At 50.3% G+C, this 21,065-nt stretch overlaps 7 protein-coding genes across 7 annotated transcripts; 5 read left to right on the top strand and 2 right to left on the bottom strand.

Moving 5' to 3' along the window:
* Positions 1 to 35: 35 nt before the first annotated feature.
* On the top strand, positions 36 to 665 carry AA0111_g11514 (hypothetical protein; the record flags this gene model as incomplete). Its single annotated transcript, XM_028645389.1, has 4 exons — positions 36 to 84; positions 137 to 157; positions 268 to 527; positions 609 to 665. The coding sequence occupies 4 exons, from the start codon at positions 36 to 38 to the stop codon at positions 663 to 665; spliced, it is 387 nt and encodes a 128-aa protein (XP_028500912.1).
* A 1,136-nt stretch (positions 666 to 1,801) lies between these two features.
* On the bottom strand, positions 1,802 to 3,426 carry AA0111_g11513 (hypothetical protein; the record flags this gene model as incomplete). Its single annotated transcript, XM_028645388.1, has 2 exons — positions 1,802 to 1,831; positions 1,882 to 3,426. 2 exons carry the CDS (start codon positions 3,424 to 3,426, stop codon positions 1,802 to 1,804), a joined length of 1,575 nt encoding a protein of 524 aa, XP_028500907.1.
* Positions 3,427 to 4,912: 1,486 nt separating this feature from the next.
* AA0111_g11512 (hypothetical protein) lies at positions 4,913 to 6,146 on the top strand (the record flags this gene model as incomplete). The annotated part of the gene is made up of 2 exons (XM_028645387.1): positions 4,913 to 5,205; positions 5,255 to 6,146. The coding sequence occupies 2 exons, from the start codon at positions 4,913 to 4,915 to the stop codon at positions 6,144 to 6,146; spliced, it is 1,185 nt and encodes a 394-aa protein (XP_028500908.1).
* A 340-nt stretch (positions 6,147 to 6,486) lies between these two features.
* On the top strand, positions 6,487 to 7,470 carry AA0111_g11511 (hypothetical protein; the record flags this gene model as incomplete). Its single annotated transcript, XM_028645386.1, has 1 exon — positions 6,487 to 7,470. One exon carries the CDS (start codon positions 6,487 to 6,489, stop codon positions 7,468 to 7,470), a length of 984 nt encoding a protein of 327 aa, XP_028500909.1.
* A 936-nt stretch (positions 7,471 to 8,406) lies between these two features.
* AA0111_g11510 (Acetyl-CoA hydrolase) lies at positions 8,407 to 10,314 on the top strand (the record flags this gene model as incomplete). Its single annotated transcript, XM_028645385.1, has 2 exons — positions 8,407 to 8,549; positions 8,856 to 10,314. The coding sequence occupies 2 exons, from the start codon at positions 8,407 to 8,409 to the stop codon at positions 10,312 to 10,314; spliced, it is 1,602 nt and encodes a 533-aa protein (XP_028500910.1).
* Positions 10,315 to 11,336: 1,022 nt separating this feature from the next.
* On the top strand, positions 11,337 to 12,750 carry AA0111_g11509 (hypothetical protein; the record flags this gene model as incomplete). The annotated part of the gene is made up of 4 exons (XM_028645383.1): positions 11,337 to 11,343; positions 11,412 to 11,896; positions 11,948 to 12,215; positions 12,263 to 12,750. The coding sequence occupies 4 exons, from the start codon at positions 11,337 to 11,339 to the stop codon at positions 12,748 to 12,750; spliced, it is 1,248 nt and encodes a 415-aa protein (XP_028500889.1).
* Positions 12,751 to 18,231: 5,481 nt separating this feature from the next.
* On the bottom strand, positions 18,232 to 19,647 carry AA0111_g11508 (hypothetical protein; the record flags this gene model as incomplete). Its single annotated transcript, XM_028645382.1, has 7 exons — positions 18,232 to 18,859; positions 18,908 to 19,008; positions 19,068 to 19,135; positions 19,183 to 19,226; positions 19,287 to 19,436; positions 19,486 to 19,510; positions 19,569 to 19,647. 7 exons carry the CDS (start codon positions 19,645 to 19,647, stop codon positions 18,232 to 18,234), a joined length of 1,095 nt encoding a protein of 364 aa, XP_028500888.1.
* Between the last annotated feature and the right edge of the window lie 1,418 nt (positions 19,648 to 21,065).

The raw sequence follows: 21,065 nt of genomic DNA, 5'->3' as shown, positions 1-21,065 counted from the left end.
CCTGAGATCACGGAACACTCGCAACACCGCCAAAGATGCAGATCTTCGTGAAGACCCTGACGGGCAAGACCATCACGCTCGAAGGTATATATCATACGCACAGAATGTATTAGAGCATGCACTAACTTGTTCGCAGTCGAGAGCAGTGACACCATCGGTACGCAAATCCCAGCGCCACACGACGGCAACGCAACGCACCGCACCGCATCGCTCGGCGCTTGCATGGCGACACCGAAGAAGGAGGATTTAGGCTGACAGTATGGGTAGACAACGTCAAGTCCAAGATCCAGGACAAGGAGGGCATTCCCCCGGACCAACAGCGCCTGATCTTCGCCGGAAAGCAACTCGAGGATGGCCGCACTCTGTCCGACTACAACATCCAGAAGGAGTCAACCCTCCACTTGGTCCTCCGTCTCCGTGGTGGTATCATTGAGCCTTCGCTGAAGGCGCTTGCCTCCAAGTACAACTGCGACAAGATGATCTGCCGCAAGTGCTACGCACGTCTGCCACCGAGGGCTGTCAACTGCGTACGTCATAACCACGACTCCATTCCTTGATCGAACAAGGAGAACGGACATGGTATCGGACCTTAACTAACAAGACCACAGCGCAAGAAGAAGTGCGGTCACACCAACCAGCTCCGCCCCAAGAAGAAGTTGAAGTAAACTACTCGCTTCTATCGGCATCTGGCGAAGAGAGCAACGGGGTTGGTGGATACGAATTGCAACGATTGCATGCGATGGATATGAGGGCTAGGTCACTACTACTTCTTCCACGGCACATGGCATCAATGGAGTGCTTGTCTTGTCTCGCATTTGAGACTTTATGAAGGGAACCAGGCATGTAGAGTGAATCGATTCAAATTCAAAAACCACCAGCTTCGATTCTTCCTCCCCTGCTACAGCGTGATTTTGTAATGTTGTTCTACCTGATGGAGGCAGGTCACGTGAGATCGCGTCACGATCGCACCATGTATGACGTCACAAACCATACTGCCCACAGTGCGGTGAGCGATCCTCTAGGGACACTGCAAGAAAATTGCCATCGGAACCATTGTTGCGATTGATCAGTTTTGATTATTCCAGGCCACACGAAGCCTTGACGGAGTTATGAATGTCACGTTCGCATAGGGATCGTCACATCAACACGCGACAACTTTTGTACTTTTGATGGATTTTATTGCAAAGCATTCTGAATATACAAGTACACACAAACTCCCTCCTGCTCGCATAGTGAACACTCGTATATGCAAGATCAAAACGCCCACCGCTGACCGTGGTTCTCTTCGGTAGTTTGGATACACTTCATACTCCGCCGCGTAGGCGAAAGCGCTTTGATATCGTAATCGTGATAACCGCAATAGCTTATTACCGAAGTCCCACCCGTCAATACAGCAGTGTCCGTATCCGCAATCCCCCATAACCAGAAGCGCCACCGAGAATATAGAACGGAGATGCCGACCTTGTAGGACGTCGTATCTAGCAGGAAGAGAACAGACATTTGCTTGATTCAACAAGCCACTTACTCCAGAAAAAAGAATAGCATACGCAAACTTGAGAAAGTTAAATTTAAAACTCCGAGATACAACGAGGAGCGTGAAAATGGTATCGTAACGCCTCGCTATGCATACAAAAACAAGAATCCAAAAAGGTGTACGTATCATATGGGCGGTCGATACAGACTTTGGCGTTCGAGACGTGCTTATCGTGTGCAGCGCCGCAGTGAAATAAGGAGCAGACGTGACAGGTGGTGGGAAGTAATCTGTTGACTGGTGCGTGACGCACGTCTTTGATAGAGATGCTCAAACGCGGGGTTTCTTCCAATAATATTGCTAAGAATAGTCAGTGGGGGATTGCGTGGGTAAGCAGGCGTACTACGTACTTTGTGCGTCTTCCTGACAGACCGCAGTCCGGTGCTGCGAGTGCCAGCTGTAATGGTCTCGCGCCTCATTTGGTTGGAGTCCATCTCAGGGACATAGTAGAATTCGTTCTCGAGGGGCTGCCCAGCAGCATCTTTGCCAGCACGAGGAATCTCACCAACACAGGGAGTGTCATCCAGAATCCTCTTCAACTCTTTTCTAGAGAGCTCAGGGAGGGGAGTCGATGTGCCAGTGCCCTCTTCATCCTTGCCAATTGTGCCCTTGTTCACACAGGCCTTCAATTCAGCTGGAAGGTTGCTGTGAATAGCGGACAATGGTTGAGAGTGAATACGTGAGAATGCCAATTGGTTGATGACATGGTTCTTGATCGGTGACTCTTTGTATCGGATAGGCTCAGTAACGCGACGTTTGGGGGACGGCGACAGTAGTGGCCCGCGCATACGTGGAGTGTTTGATTGCGTTGGCGTAGCTGTGTTGAACGAGGCCATGCCACTGAGGAGGTTCTCACCGAAGGGTCCAAAGGAGTGTACAACAGGATCGTTTTCTTCATCATTGTCGGAGAAGTCGTCGGCGGCGAAGTTCACACTCTCTTTGAGATCGACAACAGGACGTACTTCATGGCTAGACTTGGAGCTTGGAAGAGAGGGGTGGATAAAGGTCTGGTCTGCAGAGCCTGGGGTGGCAATGCTAGGGCTATCCGCGCTGGCATCGGCATCTTCGAAGACCTCAACGGGGCCAGATTGCAGGTTGGTGCCAAGGCCGGCGAAGACGGGAGGGCGAATCGGGCTCTGCGAGACAGGTGACCGTGGAACAACAGGAGGGCTGGAACAGATGTTCTCTTGGGTACGGTTGCGAGTCGGAGTAGGCATGCCTTCTTCCTCGGATTCCCAAGAAAACTTTGATACAGGGATAGATGGCCAAGCAATCATGACGCGGGTATCCTGTACATCGAGCATGATGGCCGTCTCGGGGTTCTCTGACATGTACGTGTCTCCCTTGCTCAGCTCGAAGATGCGTCCTTTGCAGTGGATCTTCGCACCGTTCCATCCCAGACATTCAACCTCAATGTATCCATGCGGATATGGTGGGCTTGGCGCGTGATAAGCGGCTTGGACGTGAACGCGTGAAATGAGGCGGTTGGTAGAGAGCTGGTAATCTGACGTGTTGGAGCTCCTGCCCATTCTCACGATTTCGCCGTCTGCAGGAAGGTCGAGCGTGGGCACAGCACCGAGTGGGGTCCTCTCTGACAGAGCCGAGAAGGTGCGTTCGAAGCCCGGCCGGGCATGGCGGGGCGACGAGGAAATAATGTTGGTCGACGACGTGGGCTGCGGGGTTGGATAATACTTCAGCTGCTTGGGAAAGGTGGGCGAGTCCTCTTCGAACTTGCGTTTCGAGGACGCCGGACGTGGAAATGGCGATGAAGAGAATGGCCCATCCTCGCCGAAGGCCGGAAGAAGAGTTGGGGTGGGCTTCCGAACATGCCCCGAGTGCGGCTCTGTCGACTCGATGAGGGTTTGGGACAGCGTCTTGGTGGGTGAAAAGTCCATCTTGTGTGCGGAGCTCCTAGAACGCGAGGCTCCTGGCGTGTCGATGTCTATGGGGTAAGGTGGACGTGTCTCGAAGGGAGACAAGCGAGCCGGCGGCTGCGGAAGGAGTGTTGAAGACGCGAAGGCAGGCACACGGCAGTATGGAAAAAGAAAGACGTAGGTTAGGAGGAGGAGGCCATCAAGTCAATTACGAAACTACGGGTCAGTCACGAACGCGATCGTGGAAGACGTCGCGACGCGGGTGTGGGTTGGCTAGCGTGATGAAGCTAGGGCCGTCGTAAGAACCAGCACCCAAATTCACCACGCCTTGCTCCCTTGCAATATGTCTCTTGTAACATCCTTTCAAATGCAAAGCACTCTGCATGTCTCAGCTAATCCGATTGCGTATCTTTCTGTACTTTTCCAGCTCTCCTTTCGCTATACATGTCCCAAAGTTCGGCATATTCTGCCACATGCGTTCACCAGCCTCTGTGCACGAGCACAATTATTACGCCTATGACATACATTGTCTCCTCGGCTGCCTCTCTAACTTGATTTTCTCCGCTCTGCCAGCCCCTCTACACTGCAGCCGATTCCACATTAACGCACCATCATTGCTAAAGCTGACGCGATGAGACAAAGTCAATCACGCTTGATGATGCACTTGTGCCATGTGCGACCCTTACGCTAAAGTCACTGTCCGTAACAAAGTGCAATATAAAGGGCAAAAGGCATCTATACGCATACTGTGAACGCGTATCAAGATCTTGAGGTACTGCGCGCTCATGCACAAAGATCAAATTGCCCCACTGTCCTACGCCTGTGCCCGAATGGAGGCAAACGTCACGCAAGTGAAAAGAAAAACTTTGTGCAGCAATCGACGCAGCTAACACGAGAGCAAACACGTCCGTAACCCAAGTGGAGCTGTAGGGCCGACGGACGCGAACACGCAGCGGTATAGACGCGTCGTGAGAAGATGGCCAGGCGAGCGCACGGTGACGGCGTTTCGGCTCGACCGTGACCGGATGGCTTCGATCAATCGATAGCACGAACCAGTAAATCTCGAACATGTAGCCATGTGGGAGTCCATCAGCTGCTGTCATATTCGTGATCCCTCAGGACTTGGAATGATAATCGAGAGGTGAATGCATCTCGCGGTAGTTTCTTAACCATTGCCGCCAGTAATGACAGCACATGTACCACGCCGGATACGTACCACTGACGCGCTGCTGATGAAACGGCTGACTGCATGGGAACGAGAGGTGAAATTGATATTGGACGGCTGGTAACAATGCAAGGATGAGCAACCTGTCGTGTGCTTGGAGATACTGCGACGCGATGATTGGTTAAAGATGCCCATTCGCCTTCCGCTTTCAATGAGACAGCCCCGCATTAGTCTCGGTCTTTCGGAGAAACCATATGACCGGCAAAAAGTTGGAAAGTTCAGTCCAGGGTCTAGCCCAGAATTTCCAGCGACAAGAAACATCGCAAACATATCACAGCAACAATGGCCAAATCCAAGACCCTGACTAAGAAGGCCGAAAAGGCGACCGAGGCGCCTCTCACCACCAAAACCACGAATGGTACACCCTACCAGCTTGATCCGTCGCAAGTCGAGCGCGCGGCGAAGGCGCTCGTTGCGCACATGAAGAAGCATGTCGAGGAAAAGCAGCAGGAGGCACCAAAGAAGAGCTTGGCGGCCGACGAGGACGAGGCGGAGGAGATTGACGAGCCCATCTTCCTCAGCCTGGCGACGAAAAAACAGATCGGCAACACTAAGAGCTTGAAGCCTGTAGCCATGTACGTTCGCACATGACAGCGCTTGCGACACACCGCTAACAGTACTCAGCAAACTACCTCACCCCATCATCGCAAACGATGTCCGGATATGCATCTTCACCAAAGACCCCCAGAGAGCATACAAAGACCTTGTCGCATCTGACGCTTTCCCGGAAGCCCTTCGCGGAAAGGTGCAACGTGTGCTCGGCGTGGACAAGCTAAAGAAGCGATACAAGGCATTCGAGCAGAAGCGTGCACTCCTCGCTGAGTACGACGTTTTCATGGTCGACGATCGCGTAATCAAGATTGTCGCAGAATGCTTAGGCAAAACCTTTTACAAGAGCAAGTCCAAGCGCCCGATTCCGGTTCGTCTTACTGCGGGTGCATACATCGACAAGAGCGCAAAGAAGGACGCCAAGGAGCCACAAAACGTCGTTGGAACACCACAAGGTGTAGCAAAGGAGATCGAGTCGGCTCTTCACTCGACCTACCTGAGCATGAGCCCATCCGCCAACACCTCTATCAAGATCGGCAACCTTTCCATGACTTCTCAGCAGATCGTTGAGAACACTGCCGCTGTTGTTTCCGAAGTTGTCAACAAGCACGTTGGCCAGGGCTGGCGCAACATTCGCAGTTTGCATGTCAAGGGTCCTGCGACCAAGGCTCTACCTATCTGGCTCGCTGACGAGCTGTGGGCTGAGCCTGAGCAAGTTCGCGACGCACCATACCATGGTGCCATCACAGAAGGCACGCCCAAGGGCAAGTCCGCAGAGCGCAAGAGGAAGTGGGATGAGTGGGAGGAAGAGATGCTCGACGACGAGGAGCTTGCCGCGAAGCAGGCCAGGAGAGAAGCTAAGAAGGCCAAGAAAACAGAGAAGAAGAGCTCAATTAGCAAGGAGAAGCGCAAGGCCATGAAGCAAGATGCGCTCCAGTCGGTGCAGACACCATTGATCGCTGGTTGAGCTATCCATGGTGGGCATCGTTGCATGGCATTGGCGTTCCGGTGTTCAAAAGATCTATTTGACGATATGGTAATATACCACTGGTCGGCATCCACCAATGCAGGCTCTTTGCAATATCAAGTTTTCGATTCTGCAAATGCATTATGATAGTAGTGATACATCTTTGCTTTATGTTTTGCCCGTATATGAAGGCGATGGAGAGCTATGACCTTGCTCGGCTGTACCTGCCTCGGCTTGATGCTAACGTCATGCAATGCAGCGTAGATCACACTCGCGTCTCATGCACTCAACTTGCGCCTCCCAACCCTACAACCCTCACTTTCATCAGACAACCGCTGAAATGCTTGGATTACTTCCGCTCTCGACACTCTTACTCATGACGCAGACAATCGCGTCGCCACTCACACGGAGCGACTCCAAGCCACTTCCTCTGCTCATTTGGCATGGCTTAGGCGACAACTATGCTGCAGACGGTCTGCACAGCGTCGGCGACCTCGCAAACGAGACAAACCCTGGCACATATGTATACTACATCCGGCTCGACGAAGATGCCGGAAGTGATCGAACAGCGACGTTCCTCGGCAATGTTACCGAGCAGATTGCGCAAGTCTGTGACGACATCGCGAAACACGAGGTTTTAAGCAGGGCGCCAGGTCTGAACGCGCTAGGTTTCTCGCAGGGTGGGCAGTTCCTTCGCGGGCTGGTAGAGCGCTGCGGCGATCGTATAAACGTCAAGAATTTGGTCACCTTTGGCAGCCAACACAACGGTATTGCAAAATACCAGCTCTGCAAAGATGGAGACTGGCTATGCAAGGGCTATATCAACTTGCTCAAAGCTAACACCTGGGGCGCATGGGTACAAGGCCATCTCGTTCCAGCGCAGTACTTCAAAGCCACCAACGAGACCACCGGCGAACCTACGGACGAGTATCTCGAAGCCTCCAACTTCCTCGCTGACATCAACAACGAAAGGGTGCTCAAGAACGTCACTTACGCGAAAAACCTCGCTGCATTGGACAACTTCGTCATGTACGTCTTCGAGGACGACACCACTGTTATACCGAAGGAGTCGGGTTGGTTCGCGTATACGAACACCACCAGCAATGAGGTCACGGATCTGAGGGACCGCGACATCTACAAAGAGGATTGGATTGGGCTCAAGAAGCTTGACGCGAAGGGCGGTCTACACTTCAAGACTACAGAGGGTGGTCACATGGATTTGGGGGATAAGGTGCTGATAGATGTCTTTAAGACCTATTTCGCGCCGGAGAAGACGGTTTGGAGTGGCATTATCGACGAGATCCAAGAGATTATTGAGTTATAAAGCAGGGTTTTATAGAGTCAGCCTCAGGGATAACCAATGTAGCCAGTGGTGAGGTTGTATTTCTATGTAAGAACATAGGCGTGAACGCGATCAATAAGTATAATGTCACATGTTTTCCTTGGATTGCATCACGAAACTCGCGCCATATTACTTGCGGTATAGGTAGTCCAGCAACAACTATACGTATTTCTGATTGGCAGGCTTATCGAGAGTTGACTTTAAGTGATTCCTGTGGTGGTATATGCTGAGACACCATCTTCTACTAGGCCTCGTATCTTCTCATAGTGTAAACTGATCAAGCAGATCACACTCGTTACGAAAGATTTTGCATTTCTCGGATTATTTGCTGATAATAAAACAGGCATAAAAAAGCATCAGCAGTCTACATACTGTTTACATCCAACGTAGTGTAGAGTAGCGAATATCTTCAAAACATGTTTTGTTGACGGTTTTGAACTTTAAAAATAAGGAATTACCCACGACGCAAGCACTGTCGTAAGTTCCTTTAGGAACTACAATAATCGGTCACGGACGTTTGCTAGAAGCCATAAAGAGCGACACCGAGAACCAACAAACTTACTGCTAGTCCTCCAATCATTACACGTTCTTGCATGCGCATCCCCTCCCCCAACCGGGGTTTTGCGGCAGACGTCATGCTTGTGTGGGTCATCATGAGCATCAGCCCACAACAACACTCCACGCCGACGCCGCTCGAAACGAGTCTAGTCTTGGCCTCTCCATACTTTAAATACTCCATTTCTCCCCAGAACCCTTAATTGACAAATCTCGCCCATCGCGGCTCTTCTCCACTCCATCACTACTTTACGACGCTCTCGCTGAGCTTGACGCTCCTCGGACAGCTCCAAAGCTCTATCGATAAGCTAATCATTTGGATCGCGATCATCGCGTTGAAAAAGAAAAGGCCCTAAATTAAACATGTCGGTCTCAGCAGCATTGAAGAGTCGGGTCAGGAGGCCAAGTTATCTCAAGAAGATTGCTAAGGCTGAGGATTTGCTTCATCACTTCCCCAATGGAGCATACATTGGCTGGAGTGGCTTCACTGGTGTGGGATACCCAAAGTAAGTATTATCTCTGCTGTCGCGCTACGACAGCCAAGCCATGAGGCTCTTCGGGTACTCAACACGATCTTGACTATGGCATACGATATCGGGCCTGCTGGGTAGTCCGATCTGGGATCCCGAGGTGGAACGGAAGTTTAGCAAGCGACGAAAGCCGAACTATCCCCGACTCCACAATTCGAGCTGCGCATGGATCAGGTCGAGACGAGTAGTCAAGAGCCTTGGCCATGACACTTGTCGCGCATCTTGACTTGGATGAACAATGTTGATTACGTTGATGAAGTTGTCAGACTAACGTCATGACAGAAAGATCCCCACGGCCATGGCCGACCATGTCGAGAAGAACAATCTTCAGGGCCAGCTCAAGTACAATCTCTTTGTTGGTGCATCATCAGGTGCAGAGACTGAGAACCGATGGGCACGTCTCAATATGATCGAGCGCCGGTCGCCGCATCAGGTCGGCAAGGAAATTGCCAAGGGTATCAATAACGGCAACATCAACTTCTTCGACAAACATCTTAGCATGTTCCCTGTCGACTTGATGTACGGGTTCTACACATTGAACAAGCCTCACAACAAGCTAGACGTCACCATTGTGGAAGCATCCGCCATCACTGAGGACGGTGGCATCATCCCTGGAGCCAGTGTTGGCGCATCACCCGAACTGATTCAGATGGCCGATAAGATCATCATCGAGGTCAACACCGCAGCTCCTTCTTTCGAAGGTTTACATGACATTACTATGACTGATCTTCCACCACGCCGAAAGCCTTATCTCATCATGTCTCCGGAGGATCGCATCGGCACACCACACATCCCTGTTGACCCAGAGAAGGTCGTGGCGATTGTAGAGAGCGACTACCCCGATCAGACCCAGCCCAACGCCGCTGAGGATGAAACCTCAAGGGCTATTGCCGCGAACCTGATTGAGTTCTTGAAACACGAAGTTAAGCACGGCCGTCTACCAGAGAACCTTCTACCCATTCAATCTGGTATTGGAAACATAGCCAACGCTGTTGTTGGTGGACTTGCTTCTGGTGGTGCAAACTTTAAGAACCTTAAAGTATGGACCGAAGTTCTCCAAGACTCCTTCCTTGACCTCTTCGACTCTGGCAACCTGGACTTCGCAACTGCGACTTCAATTCGCTTCTCTCCTGACGGCTTCCACCGATTCTACGAGAACTGGGACCGATATGCACCCAAGCTACTGCTCCGCTCCCAGCAAGTCTCCAACTCCCCTGAAATTATCCGACGTCTCGGTGTCATTGGAATGAACACGCCCGTTGAAGTCGACATCTATGCCCATGCCAACTCAACATGTGTCATGGGTAGCCGCATGCTCAATGGTCTCGGTGGGTCCGCCGACTTCCTTCGTTCTTCCAAGTACTCCATCATGCACACACCCTCGTCGCGTCCTACTAAGACCGATCCAACTGGTGTATCCTGCATTGTTCCCATGTGCACTCATATCGATCAGACCGAGCATGACCTCGACGTCATCGTCACCGAGCAAGGTCTCGCCGATGTCCGTGGCCTCTCTCCCAAGGAGCGTGCCCGCGTCATCATCAAGAAGTGCGCCCACCCCGACTACGTACCAATTCTCGAAGACTACTTCAACAAGGCAGAGTTTGAATGCCTAAGGAAGGGCTGGGGTCATGAGCCGCATCTGCTGTGGAACAGCTTCGACATGCACAAGCACTTGAACGAGCACGGCACCATGAAGCTGCCCAAGTGGGACTACTCTAGTGCGGAGAAGGCCATGTAAAGATTGAATGCAGAGTATTTTGAATGTAGTAAATGTAATCGAACCTGGTATTCATCTACCTTGGTGTAGTATATTGTATTCAGTTGTATGAAGAGAAAAAACTGCCGATCAGCGCATGTATATGTGACCAATAACATCAAAAGCGACATGTGTGCTTTTTCCAGGCATTCGTCACGTCGTCGACAGAATACATGGTGTTTTCTACACTCTCAACCTCAACATGGCGAAATTCCATCCGTCCAAGGTATCAACCAGCTCTGAACTGTTCGGGACGAGATATTACACGAACAAAGTACCCGCGCGGCATCCATATCGAACTGTACAGGCCCGGTCGTGGCAATAGGCAGAGATGGTTTGCGTTTGAGCCAATGCGGCTGTGTACCACGGGTCTTACCATGGACGAGAGCATGACGTGGGATACTCTTGTTTGATGCACGCAGTCACGGCTAACATTGCATTGCAGCAAGCTATGCGTGTGTCGTGCCAGAAAACTCTGCTCAGACCAGCCGTTCGCCTGCATATTGAATGGACGCGCTCTTACCGCCAATGTCGGAATCGTTCGTTCGTTGAGAGCTAGATTGCCACCCGCTAATGCTACGCGTCGGCTGGCACCATGTGACTGCGCGGCTCACAAGCGGCTTCAGGCTCTTGCATTCGAGCATACGCCTGGCTTTGCCTTCTTACACCTCACCGGGACGCGCCTCGAAGCTTCACGACACCCTTGACATATCCTAGCATCTTTTCCGCGCCCCTTGCGAGCTGCTTTTTGGGTGCCGAACAAGGAACTGTTCCCGCCCGTTCGCGCGTCTTCCCGTATCTCGCGTGCTGCGCACGAACACGGTGCTCCTACGACACGTCTCCGACCATCGCTCTCCCACTGAGGACCGCCATTGGAACGCTTGCTATCCTGACATCTTTACTCACATCGATATTTCTGAGTCGTATATTGGCATTTGACTCGAGATTGCAACGACAGCGCGAGCCACTAGTTGCCTACTACCCCGCCGCCACGCTCGCGAACGATGATGCGTAAGTCAGTCGCGTTTCTCTTAAGCCGAGTTATTACCTAGGTACTCATGCACCCATTGCACCAACAGAACACGCCAACACCGCCCATACAGCAACCATTGCTGCCGTAGACGACCCAGTGTCCCACAACTCGCAAGAGTCGGTCCAGTCTGCCGTCTCTAGCACCTTCTCGGCCCCGGCACTACCCTCCTCCTCGAGCAACCTGTCTACCTCCACCACTACCGAGACGGACCTCACCACCCTTTCGTCGACCAATGTAGCAAATCAAAGTAAACCTCTAGAGGCACCAATGCCCAAACCGTCGAGCCAGACTGCTGCTGGAGACGTGCCAGCTGCACCGCGCATCGATACAGCCGCCGCCAATGCGCTGCAGAATGGTGGCACAGCAGCCAGTTCCATGACACCAGAATCTCCAGCAACCCAAGGCTCCAAGAGAACCGTAGATGGTTCCCTCAAGAGCGCAGGGCCAGTGCCCGAAGCGCCATCGGTACGCACATACGCACACAAGAGGAACAAGAGCATGGATACACACTCAGGTACTCGCATTGGAGAGGTGCGTGTTGTAGCTTCAGACTAAGCCCTCAGGTTGCTGATGCAAACGCAGTTATCCGCACAGCTTAAAACGCGTCTTTCCTACGCCATGGTCAAAGTCCAGAACGGCTGGGAGAAGCAGTCACTTGACGAGCTCGAAGAAAGCCAGTCACAACGCGGTTCGCCCAATTCTGCTCCTGGGAGAAGTGATCAACTAGCGTTTGACTCGCCTGGTACTACCGACCGCCAACGAAGACCAAGCGGCGTCTCTGATATATCGGACCAAATGATCATGTCCCCTGCTTCTGACCCAACTCGATCACTCGCAGGAACCCCAGCTTGTTAGTCTTCCCTTAGAATCTGATTCCAGAGTGCTAACGTCTCTCAGCCTACTGGCGGCCGGGTACACGTCCCGCAATGAATGCTGCAGCAAACCTCATCTCTATCACCGGAGCACATCCTGGCTATGGCCTTGCACCAGCCCCGACCTTCCAGAGTAGGCGGAGAAGTCGCTCGAGCGTCTCACATGTACCCCCTCCACTACTCGGTGCTAGCCAAAGGAAACACTACAGCGATGTCGGTGCAGGCCCGCGGTCGCCAGCAACCCCTCGAGCAGGTATCCTTCGTATGCCAAGTCAACAAGCAGAAAAAGACGCTGTTGATACACTGCTTTTCATGAGCAGCCCCAACAATTCACAACGCTTCCCGGCGAGCAGCCAGCCTCAACCAAGTCCACTCAGAGCTGAAGCGCCTCAACGACGCGTCATGTTCGAGGCCTACCCCCCACAAGACCGGCGCGCCATGTATCAGCCATCAATGCCTGCTCCACCTCATCACCACCAACACGGACCGTACCCTACATATCCAGCGAGATAATGACGGAAGTAAATGTTCCATCAGATATTACTTCCTCTTCTCTCTTCAACACTATTCTTATGGCTCGACGATCGCATTGCATGGATGGCGTTGAGATACCCACTGCACGGATGCAAGTATTCTTACTGTCAGGTCTCTCTTCCCCTCCACCAAGTTTTATAGTGCGCATATGTCGCGCTTCAGGATATCCTGGGAGGTGTATTGATATTGCTTGGCCATTTGTATGAGCTTGCCCTCTTGCGTTTGTTTACTTTGGCGATGAGGCCTTGTTGACATTTGTATGCTTGAGCGTTTTAGCTATCACGAATAGGTATTATGACCATGTAACGAATAGACGAATGAGCGCTTTGATTCTGTCTGATGTTGGTTGGTGGTGAAGAATATACAATGAGTTGTGATAGATGTAGGTGTACATTATCAGCAGCTCTTGTAGCTGCCAGTGAGTTGTCTTCGAGGCAACTCATCGACTTTCTACCAAAAGCATAATTGCTAGAACGCCGCCAAAAACAAGCTAGCTCGAGGGCTTCTCTCGAGGACACCGTCCTCCAATCAAGTGTTGAAGTTCATCTGTGATGTCTACCCTTGCCACAGATTCCGTATTGTTAATGCTCATCGATCACTTCTTGTGGTCGACTCGGACTCAAGACATGGACGACCAGAAAGAATGGCACTCTCGTTCTTGGAGAGTTTGCTGGAAAGCGAGATGAGGTTGGTGCGGACGGTTAGGCTACACAGGCGTATGCAGTTTGCGAATAGATTCTAGCTAGAGTAGCTGTCTCCGACGAAACGCAGCTACTTTGTATATTGTAGTCTGCTTAAATAGTCGACGCTCACATCTTCTCGTCGTTTGACCATGGCGTGGCTGCGTTACAAATTTTTGAAGTTGTTCGATGTTCGCCAAGAATCGTGAAAGAAACATGGGACGGTTCCAGGGCAATGAGTACATAACTGATATGGTTCCTTGACCACTTGAGCGCCATTGAGGAAGCCAATAAACCTACTTGTTGTCAGAAAATCGATTGGCCGCACCAAGATTTAATCGGCGGCCGCTTCAGGTTACACGGGTTTATGTTTAAGAAATGCGTCTGATGTGCAAACGACACAACACACACCTAACATAATTTTGTCCTTTAAGGTTACACTTCAAGAATAATTACATGGTTAAGCATAGATAAAAAAGAGAGCTTGACTAGACGTTTGCTTGCGTTGTGGTGGTGGGGGTTGTAGACCATTTAGCATTCAGGGGCAAAAAAAAAAGTCCTTCACTGTCCAACGTCAACACCTCACTCTGCAACCCACGATGGACGACAGGACAACAAAAATGAAAGCCCGACGTGGGGGTCGAACCCACAACCTTGAGATTTGATACAATCGTGTCTGTTAGGACGTGATAACTAAGAGTCTCACGCTCTACCGATTGAGCTAGCCGGGCTGTTGTTGCTTTCGATGGAAATATGCTAGAATACAGTAAAGATATTACACATATCTCTCATTGACTCTCCGATGCCATCGCAGATATCTAGGAATGCTACATGGGAGTTCGGCTGGTTGTGGAAAATTTTGGTTGGATATGCGGGTCGGGTAGGCAAGCAAATTTTGCCAGTATCCGAAGACCCCGCCTCTGGCCGGCTCAGACACCATCAACACACTCTCTTCTATGTTCCACGTCTCCGGTACGCCTTGTACCAGCATTACGACATTCGGACGTTTCGACGGACCGAACAATATGACGTTTTGAACAGCCGAAATATTTCCACTTCGACGGACTCGACATTAGGACCGATGCTGTGGCTCGAACTGCCTGCTAGCCGTTTACTCATCTCCATTCTGCCTTGTGAGGCATGTTTCTGCTGCCTGAATCTGCAAGCAATCTGCACGTCACCGCACCATCAAAACCCTTCCTCTTATTGGTCTGGCGGATTTACCAGAAAGAGAAATTGTATGCCTCCCGTACTAATGCTTCACGACCGCATCGCGACAACAGACGCGTAGAGTAGTGGCGAAGCATGACGGTGGTTTGATAGAACCGCATATAGACTCACCATGCATGAGTTTGGGGAACTTATACGAGATCGCCATGGGAAGCTAAACAAGCCTCCCTGGGTCGAAAACATCCTAAATGCATGTGAGTTTGTGTTGCACACTTGTTCGGTGAATTCAGTGCTTCTCGATGTACTCAGGGGTTCGTTAGGCAAATGACATGTGAAACGTTGGATACCTAATGCGCCCATTGCTAGCATGTACGAGGCGGAGTGAGAGGCTTTCTAGACCTGCATGGCATGGATTTGGGATGATACATGCTAGTGGTGCGCTTTGGGCGGAAACTGGTCGGTATCCTCGGTTCGATGGAAGAGTCGCGCCGACCTGTGCTAATCACTCGCGTGGAGTGCTAAACCTGACACGTGACGTAATCGCAACATCACTCTGTACTTAATTCAGTCATTACGTGCAGAAAGATTGCGACCTCCATTGCCAGCAGCCGTATTATATCACAGGATTTCCTGCATTGCATGCATTGGAAAAGCCCCTCTAGGTTACGATTCCACGCCCCAGCAACATTGCCGCTGTACGCCAGCAGGCAATCATGATGCTAGCGATGGTGACCTAGACAGCCTATTTAGGTAAAGATACTGGTCCGGGGTTCTTCATCTTTGGAGGAGAAGTAGGTGGAGCAGCTTACACCATCTCTTGCTACCCTATCAAGCGTTCGACCGTCACTGGCGGCGGTCTGAAAAGTGTCTTGTCACCCTCTGGGTACTGTTTAGTTTTGTTCAAACCATTCCCATTATGATATTGTACTGCGTATTCGAGGTAGGGCATACAGAAATAGCCTGTAGCGATTTCCTAGTTCACAGTCAGTCTCCCCTTGCTTACTACGCAATTTGTGACTCGCTTGCTCCACTATCCAATATGATATTTTCACAAGCAGTATATAGACATCTTAACGTTAGCAAAGATGACCCCAAGTTTAACTATATTATTTTGATGATCAAGAAAAAGACAGAAATGAAGAATTCCAAACTTCCAATCCGCTTGAGGGATACAGGTGAAGGTAGCAGAAACACAGTCTATGCTAGAGAACTTTTCCTCAAGCATAGCGTTACGGTCCTGTATGGATATGTACAGGACTTAGAGTACATAAAAACAAGGGTTTTCGCACATGTTGAGCGGAGCTTAAAACGTGTATCTATATAAGTACCATAAAGACAGTCAAGTTGGGGAGAAAATAAAGGTATTCGTGAGGGAAGAAGACTGAAATTTTACTAACGGATAATCACACAACGAAGCAGAATAGTGACCAAGCTAGAATACAAAATGAATGGTTGGTTTAGTGAGAGACATGATGAGGAAGAGATACGTGTTTGCAAAGAGATCCATATTTATACTTCGTCAGATCCACCTAACTTAGTGTCGAGGAGTGCCCGTGAGCATAGTAGTCGGCATACTAGAAGATCTTAATAGGACACGGGATTTGAGGCTGGTAATAGAGATGAATTCTGGAAATGAGCAGACATTTTACGGCGACAAGTTGAAGCTAAAGCTATGCGATTAGATGGTCTAGCCCGACCCCTATCACCCTAGTCCATTCTACCACCGGAAATCCGCCATAATCGGGTCTCCTAAAGCGGACCGTCTCACAACTAAGCGAAAAGCTTAATTTGCAACTGGTGTGAACACGCGTCTCAAGAATCCTTGCTGACCCTTGGTAAGGCAAACTACGAGGCTGAAACTCGACGTTTGTGATGTATCGATCCTACTGTATTGTATTATGTATTATAATGTAACATAACAGCGCGACGGAGTTACTAGGGGAATGTTTCTGGGGACTCCGAGGCGCATGTCACCGAGCTCATCTATTGATAGCAATCTAGCTCTCGGCTAGCCCGTAGAGACTTGTCGTGTGACGTCGAAGTCGTGATGCAGAATTCATGAATTGACAAGATACCGACATATCTCCAGGACAAAATTGGATCTTTGGGTACACCTGTGAGACTAAAAGCCCCTTCTACATGTCAAAGTCCAGATTCTCATTGTTCGAAATAGTTCCACTTTGCAGCGGGCATGATGGTGTATTCGCAATAGCTGTGATGACCACCAACAACTGCACCAAGTTGTGAAAACGATTCTGAAACTCGTAGCATGGTGAGCGATATGCGGAGTGGCACCTCGCCTATCACTGGTTTTGTCCTAGGAAGCGGCCTAAGTGCAGAATCAGATACATACTCCTTAGTGGAGAGTTCAACTCCCTTACGCGTTTATGACCTCAGAAAAATCAACCTCGGTTTAATCATGCATGCAAATCAAATCCCACTATTAACACAGCTACTTGTTTTCGACGCAAAACCCGGTGAAAACTCCGAACGGCGACTCCGAACCTTCAGTCCCACCACACGGCAACAGGCATTTGACATCATACGTTTGACATCATACCCTACTCTTGAAGCGTGCATACACCCAAATATATGCTCTTTTCATGCAGGAACGCGTACGCTCTTCCATAAGACTTTCTCCAGGATACGAGGCCTACCCCAAGGCAGCAGCATACCAACTCAAGCTGGGCCCGATGTCCGGTTCGAGAATGCGAAGAATGAGGTATGGCGTGCAGCATCGACGACGTAGATCGACAGGAACGGGACGCCGTTCCACGTAGGCGGTCAAATTCCATACTAACGGTACCTAGGGTATCGCGGTAAGCCATCATTGGGCTCTCGGTGTATCGTGACAAAGGGTCAACAAACAACGGCCCAAGCGAGCAGAATGGCATGATCTAGTCTGCAAGAGACCAAACTGCAGGTACTTCGCGTATGCAATGTAGAACGTCCCATGCGTCATGCATCGGATGAGGCAGGTAAAATAGCGCTCCAGGCAGCGAGATCGTGCATCGTGCAGCGGACAAGGTGGCAGATCAGGTAACCCTCCCTACCTTAACCACGCATGGCACTAGCTAGCATGTATGTGGTGTATTGACGCGCTGCTGCAACGGCTCAGGCTGTCTTCGAGGCAGAGAAAAATAACGTGGCCGCGCATCCTTGATTCGTGATAGTGGAGACGCCGACGTGACTCGACTACCGATCCTGTCTTTTCTTCTTTTTTCCGTAGATGCGCACTTGTCTGGGATGGGTAAGTAGCGAAGTTCACTTAATGTGGTGGGTGCGCGAGGCGTCCAACCTCTACTCGGGGTTGAGGCTGTGTTGTGCTCAGGCGACCAATCAGGGAGCCCTAATCCCGAGAAAGTCACGTGGCTGGGCCTATTGCTTCTCGAGAACGTGCAGAATTAGCACTAAGGTTTGCAAGGGACTTGTTGAAACACGAGTTAGCTTCCGTGAAACAGACCATTTCTCAAAGAATTTCGGACGGATAATTATCTCTATTGCCTATTATGACGAAACCGTCCAGACTCAACCTATCAACACTTGTCAAATCTAGCCTATCAAGTAATTGACTGCCAAGCCCTACACACAATATACATGTTGCACAGCCTCAAGAGCGATAGTAGGGATGTTGTGAATGTCTAGGGTCACGGTACATTGCCGATGCGCTCGGGTCGTAAACCTGCTGACTTGATGCAGTAGGTGGCGAGCGATTCGGCATCGTGGCATATGCTGCTCGGTCCGTGGAGGCTGTGTAAGCAATGTTGTGGGGCAATATTGGTTGCTGGGCGACCTGATATGGACTGTAGCCATAGAGTGGTGGATTTGTTGGTGCACCGGTGTGCAACGATGGTGCCGGGTGATGTGTGTAGGGCGATGTTTGATCCCATGTGGAAGGCACGTTTGAGCCCAGTGGTGGCTGAGTATACAGATATTGAGACGGGGCGACTGATTGATGTTGTGCGTTATGGTCGGCTATCGCGGTAGGTGTGGCGTATGTCTGCGGAGATGACCATGTTGAGTATGCATCATTGTCGAAACTTGACCAGGAATGGCGATCTGATCCATGAGAGGGTGTTGGCAATAATGTATTGTACACGTGTGAACTGTGGGAGAGATAGTCGTCGTCATCAGGATAGCTTGACAAGCCTGCCGGTGTACCACAATCGGATGGAGAGCTTGGAGCATTGGGCAGGGTGATACCCTGATTCTGATATCTCCGCACGAGGACAGTGTATCTTGAGATCATCAAAAACAAGTCCCAAAGGCAGGAGTAAGTAACATACCGATTCTTGATATCATTCTTCGATCTGCCGGGGAAATGTTCGCGTTGAATATCTTTCCAGTGTCGTCCGAGTCTCTGAACTGCATCGATAAGTGCTGCGTCCTGAGAAGCGTCTGTTAGCTCACTGAAGTGTGAAATATGCTACAATGATGTTCACTGACATCTGAGTCGCGCCATTCACTTCGGTCTAGATCAGGATCAAGTGACTGCTGCCACCGCTTCGCGCACTCTAATTATCGATCAGCGACGAACACAGCTATCATCCATCAAACTTACGATCTGCACTGCGTGTTCCGACGCAGTTTGCAACTACCGTCCATCTAAGAATACAACAGTCAGCTTCTGTACTTTCTCCCAAAGTTTGATTCATTTAATCATACTTTTGGCCGTACTGCTGTACACCTCTTGAAAGCAACTGATCTTCACTCTTTGACCATTGTCCTTTCTTCAGGCCTCCTGCTACCGAATTGTGCCATCGTTTTCTACAGTCCTTGTTCGTTCGTCCGGGGAGGCTATCGGCAATTCTGCACCTAGGCATCTCATTAGTTGCGGAATCAACTGGCGTGATATTTGACCTACCAATCCTTGACTTCTCCTTCTACAACTGATGATATCCAGTTAGCTCAATTGAAGAAAGTTGGAGGATAACAAGTACAGCTTACGTTGTGCTTCCACTTCTTCCCGAAGTTTCTGGTCTTCCGCCAAAGACCATTTTCGAGGTTGGCGACTCGAATGGTCCATTAGAGCCAGGATATATTGGAACCTTGTCTTCTAGAGTATGCTTGTATAACCAGCAGGGAAACGTTCTGACAACGGAAAAAGAGTGCAGTGGAAAAGAGGGAAGATATCTAAAGGTGTCAAGAATTCCAAGAAACTTCCAAGGTTGTCTTGTATTGGTCAAGTAATAGTGGTAGAAGACGAGTAAAGAGTGCAAGACTATCAGATATGTAGACATCGTGAAGAGCCGACTACAAGCTTAAGCGGAAAGCTAGCATAATAGTTATCCGTCGTCTTGGCAAGCCAGGTACTTGGGTATAGCGGAGGTTAGACGGCAAGGGACAGTATGCCAAGCTGTATTGTTCGAGGTCGATGCTCGGTTTGGTTAGCGGGCGCGCTGACCTACAGCGTTTTCGAAACAACCAAGTAACGAACATGTTCCATGCATATCAACGGGGCTTCACAGCCATGACGCGTGCGCTTAGGGCTAATGCATCGTCTGACGGGCCGTTGACCAGGTGGTGTGTACAGCCCCCAAAGGATTCCCGCATGGCTAAGACCCTGTAGGTAAGGCTGCATGGACCATACACCGCTAACCCCCCAGGAACACTAGAACTTAGCAACCGGTTGGAATAAGCTTATTGCTCCACAGGATATGCCATGTAATTGCCAGGAACAGCAAGTTACACACATGGCATGCCTGACGTAACAGTCGTTCATTGCCGATGTATTTTCTTCTACCCTCTGTGGATCGCACCCCACTTACTAATGGCAGAAAGTACGCTGGAAGCGATTCGAAAGGAAGAAACAATGGTCGATGTGTATATCTTACTTCAAGCAAAACAGGAACGATGTAGTCGCTCGATGAGAAAGTCCATCCATGTCCGGTTTCGAGTTGATTTTAGAGAGGTTACATAGTGGCTGAGCTGTAGACCAATATCGGCCACGCTGATCATCTCAACGAGACCGCCGAAGGGATCTCCGAAATGAACCAGACCAATCGATAGCTACAAGGAACTAGCGAAGTGAAGTTTGCGATGTGCGTGATACGCTTTTGTTGGTACACCCATCACAATCACAGTCAACGAGGAGGAGTGGCAATATCGCTCACGTTTAGTGACAGTTTACGCCCTGGTCTTGCAAATATACAGTAAGCTCTGATATAGACAACGGCTTGTATGGTACCGCATTGTTGGGATCAGTTCATCCTGCTGCAGGTGCTAATTACTACTGCCGGCGTACTCTTGCTAGCACGACAGACGGCGAGTGCATCGGTCGCGAATTTGAGGACCAAAAGCCAGATAAACTGAATGTCTTCCGGTAGCGAGATTACTGTTCGTGTCGCAAGTTCACGTGGGGAGTTGTGGGATGTACGACAGGAAGTGAGCGAGAGTGCGAATATCATCAGGTTTTAGTGCTTGTAATTCGTCCCATTCGGCAAG

This window comes from Alternaria arborescens (genome assembly GCF_004154835.1).
Source record: "Alternaria arborescens strain FERA 675 chromosome Unknown contig_51, whole genome shotgun sequence".
NCBI lineage: Eukaryota > Fungi > Ascomycota > Dothideomycetes > Pleosporales > Pleosporaceae > Alternaria > Alternaria arborescens.
This window is presented reverse-complemented; position numbering and strand designations above follow the sequence as displayed.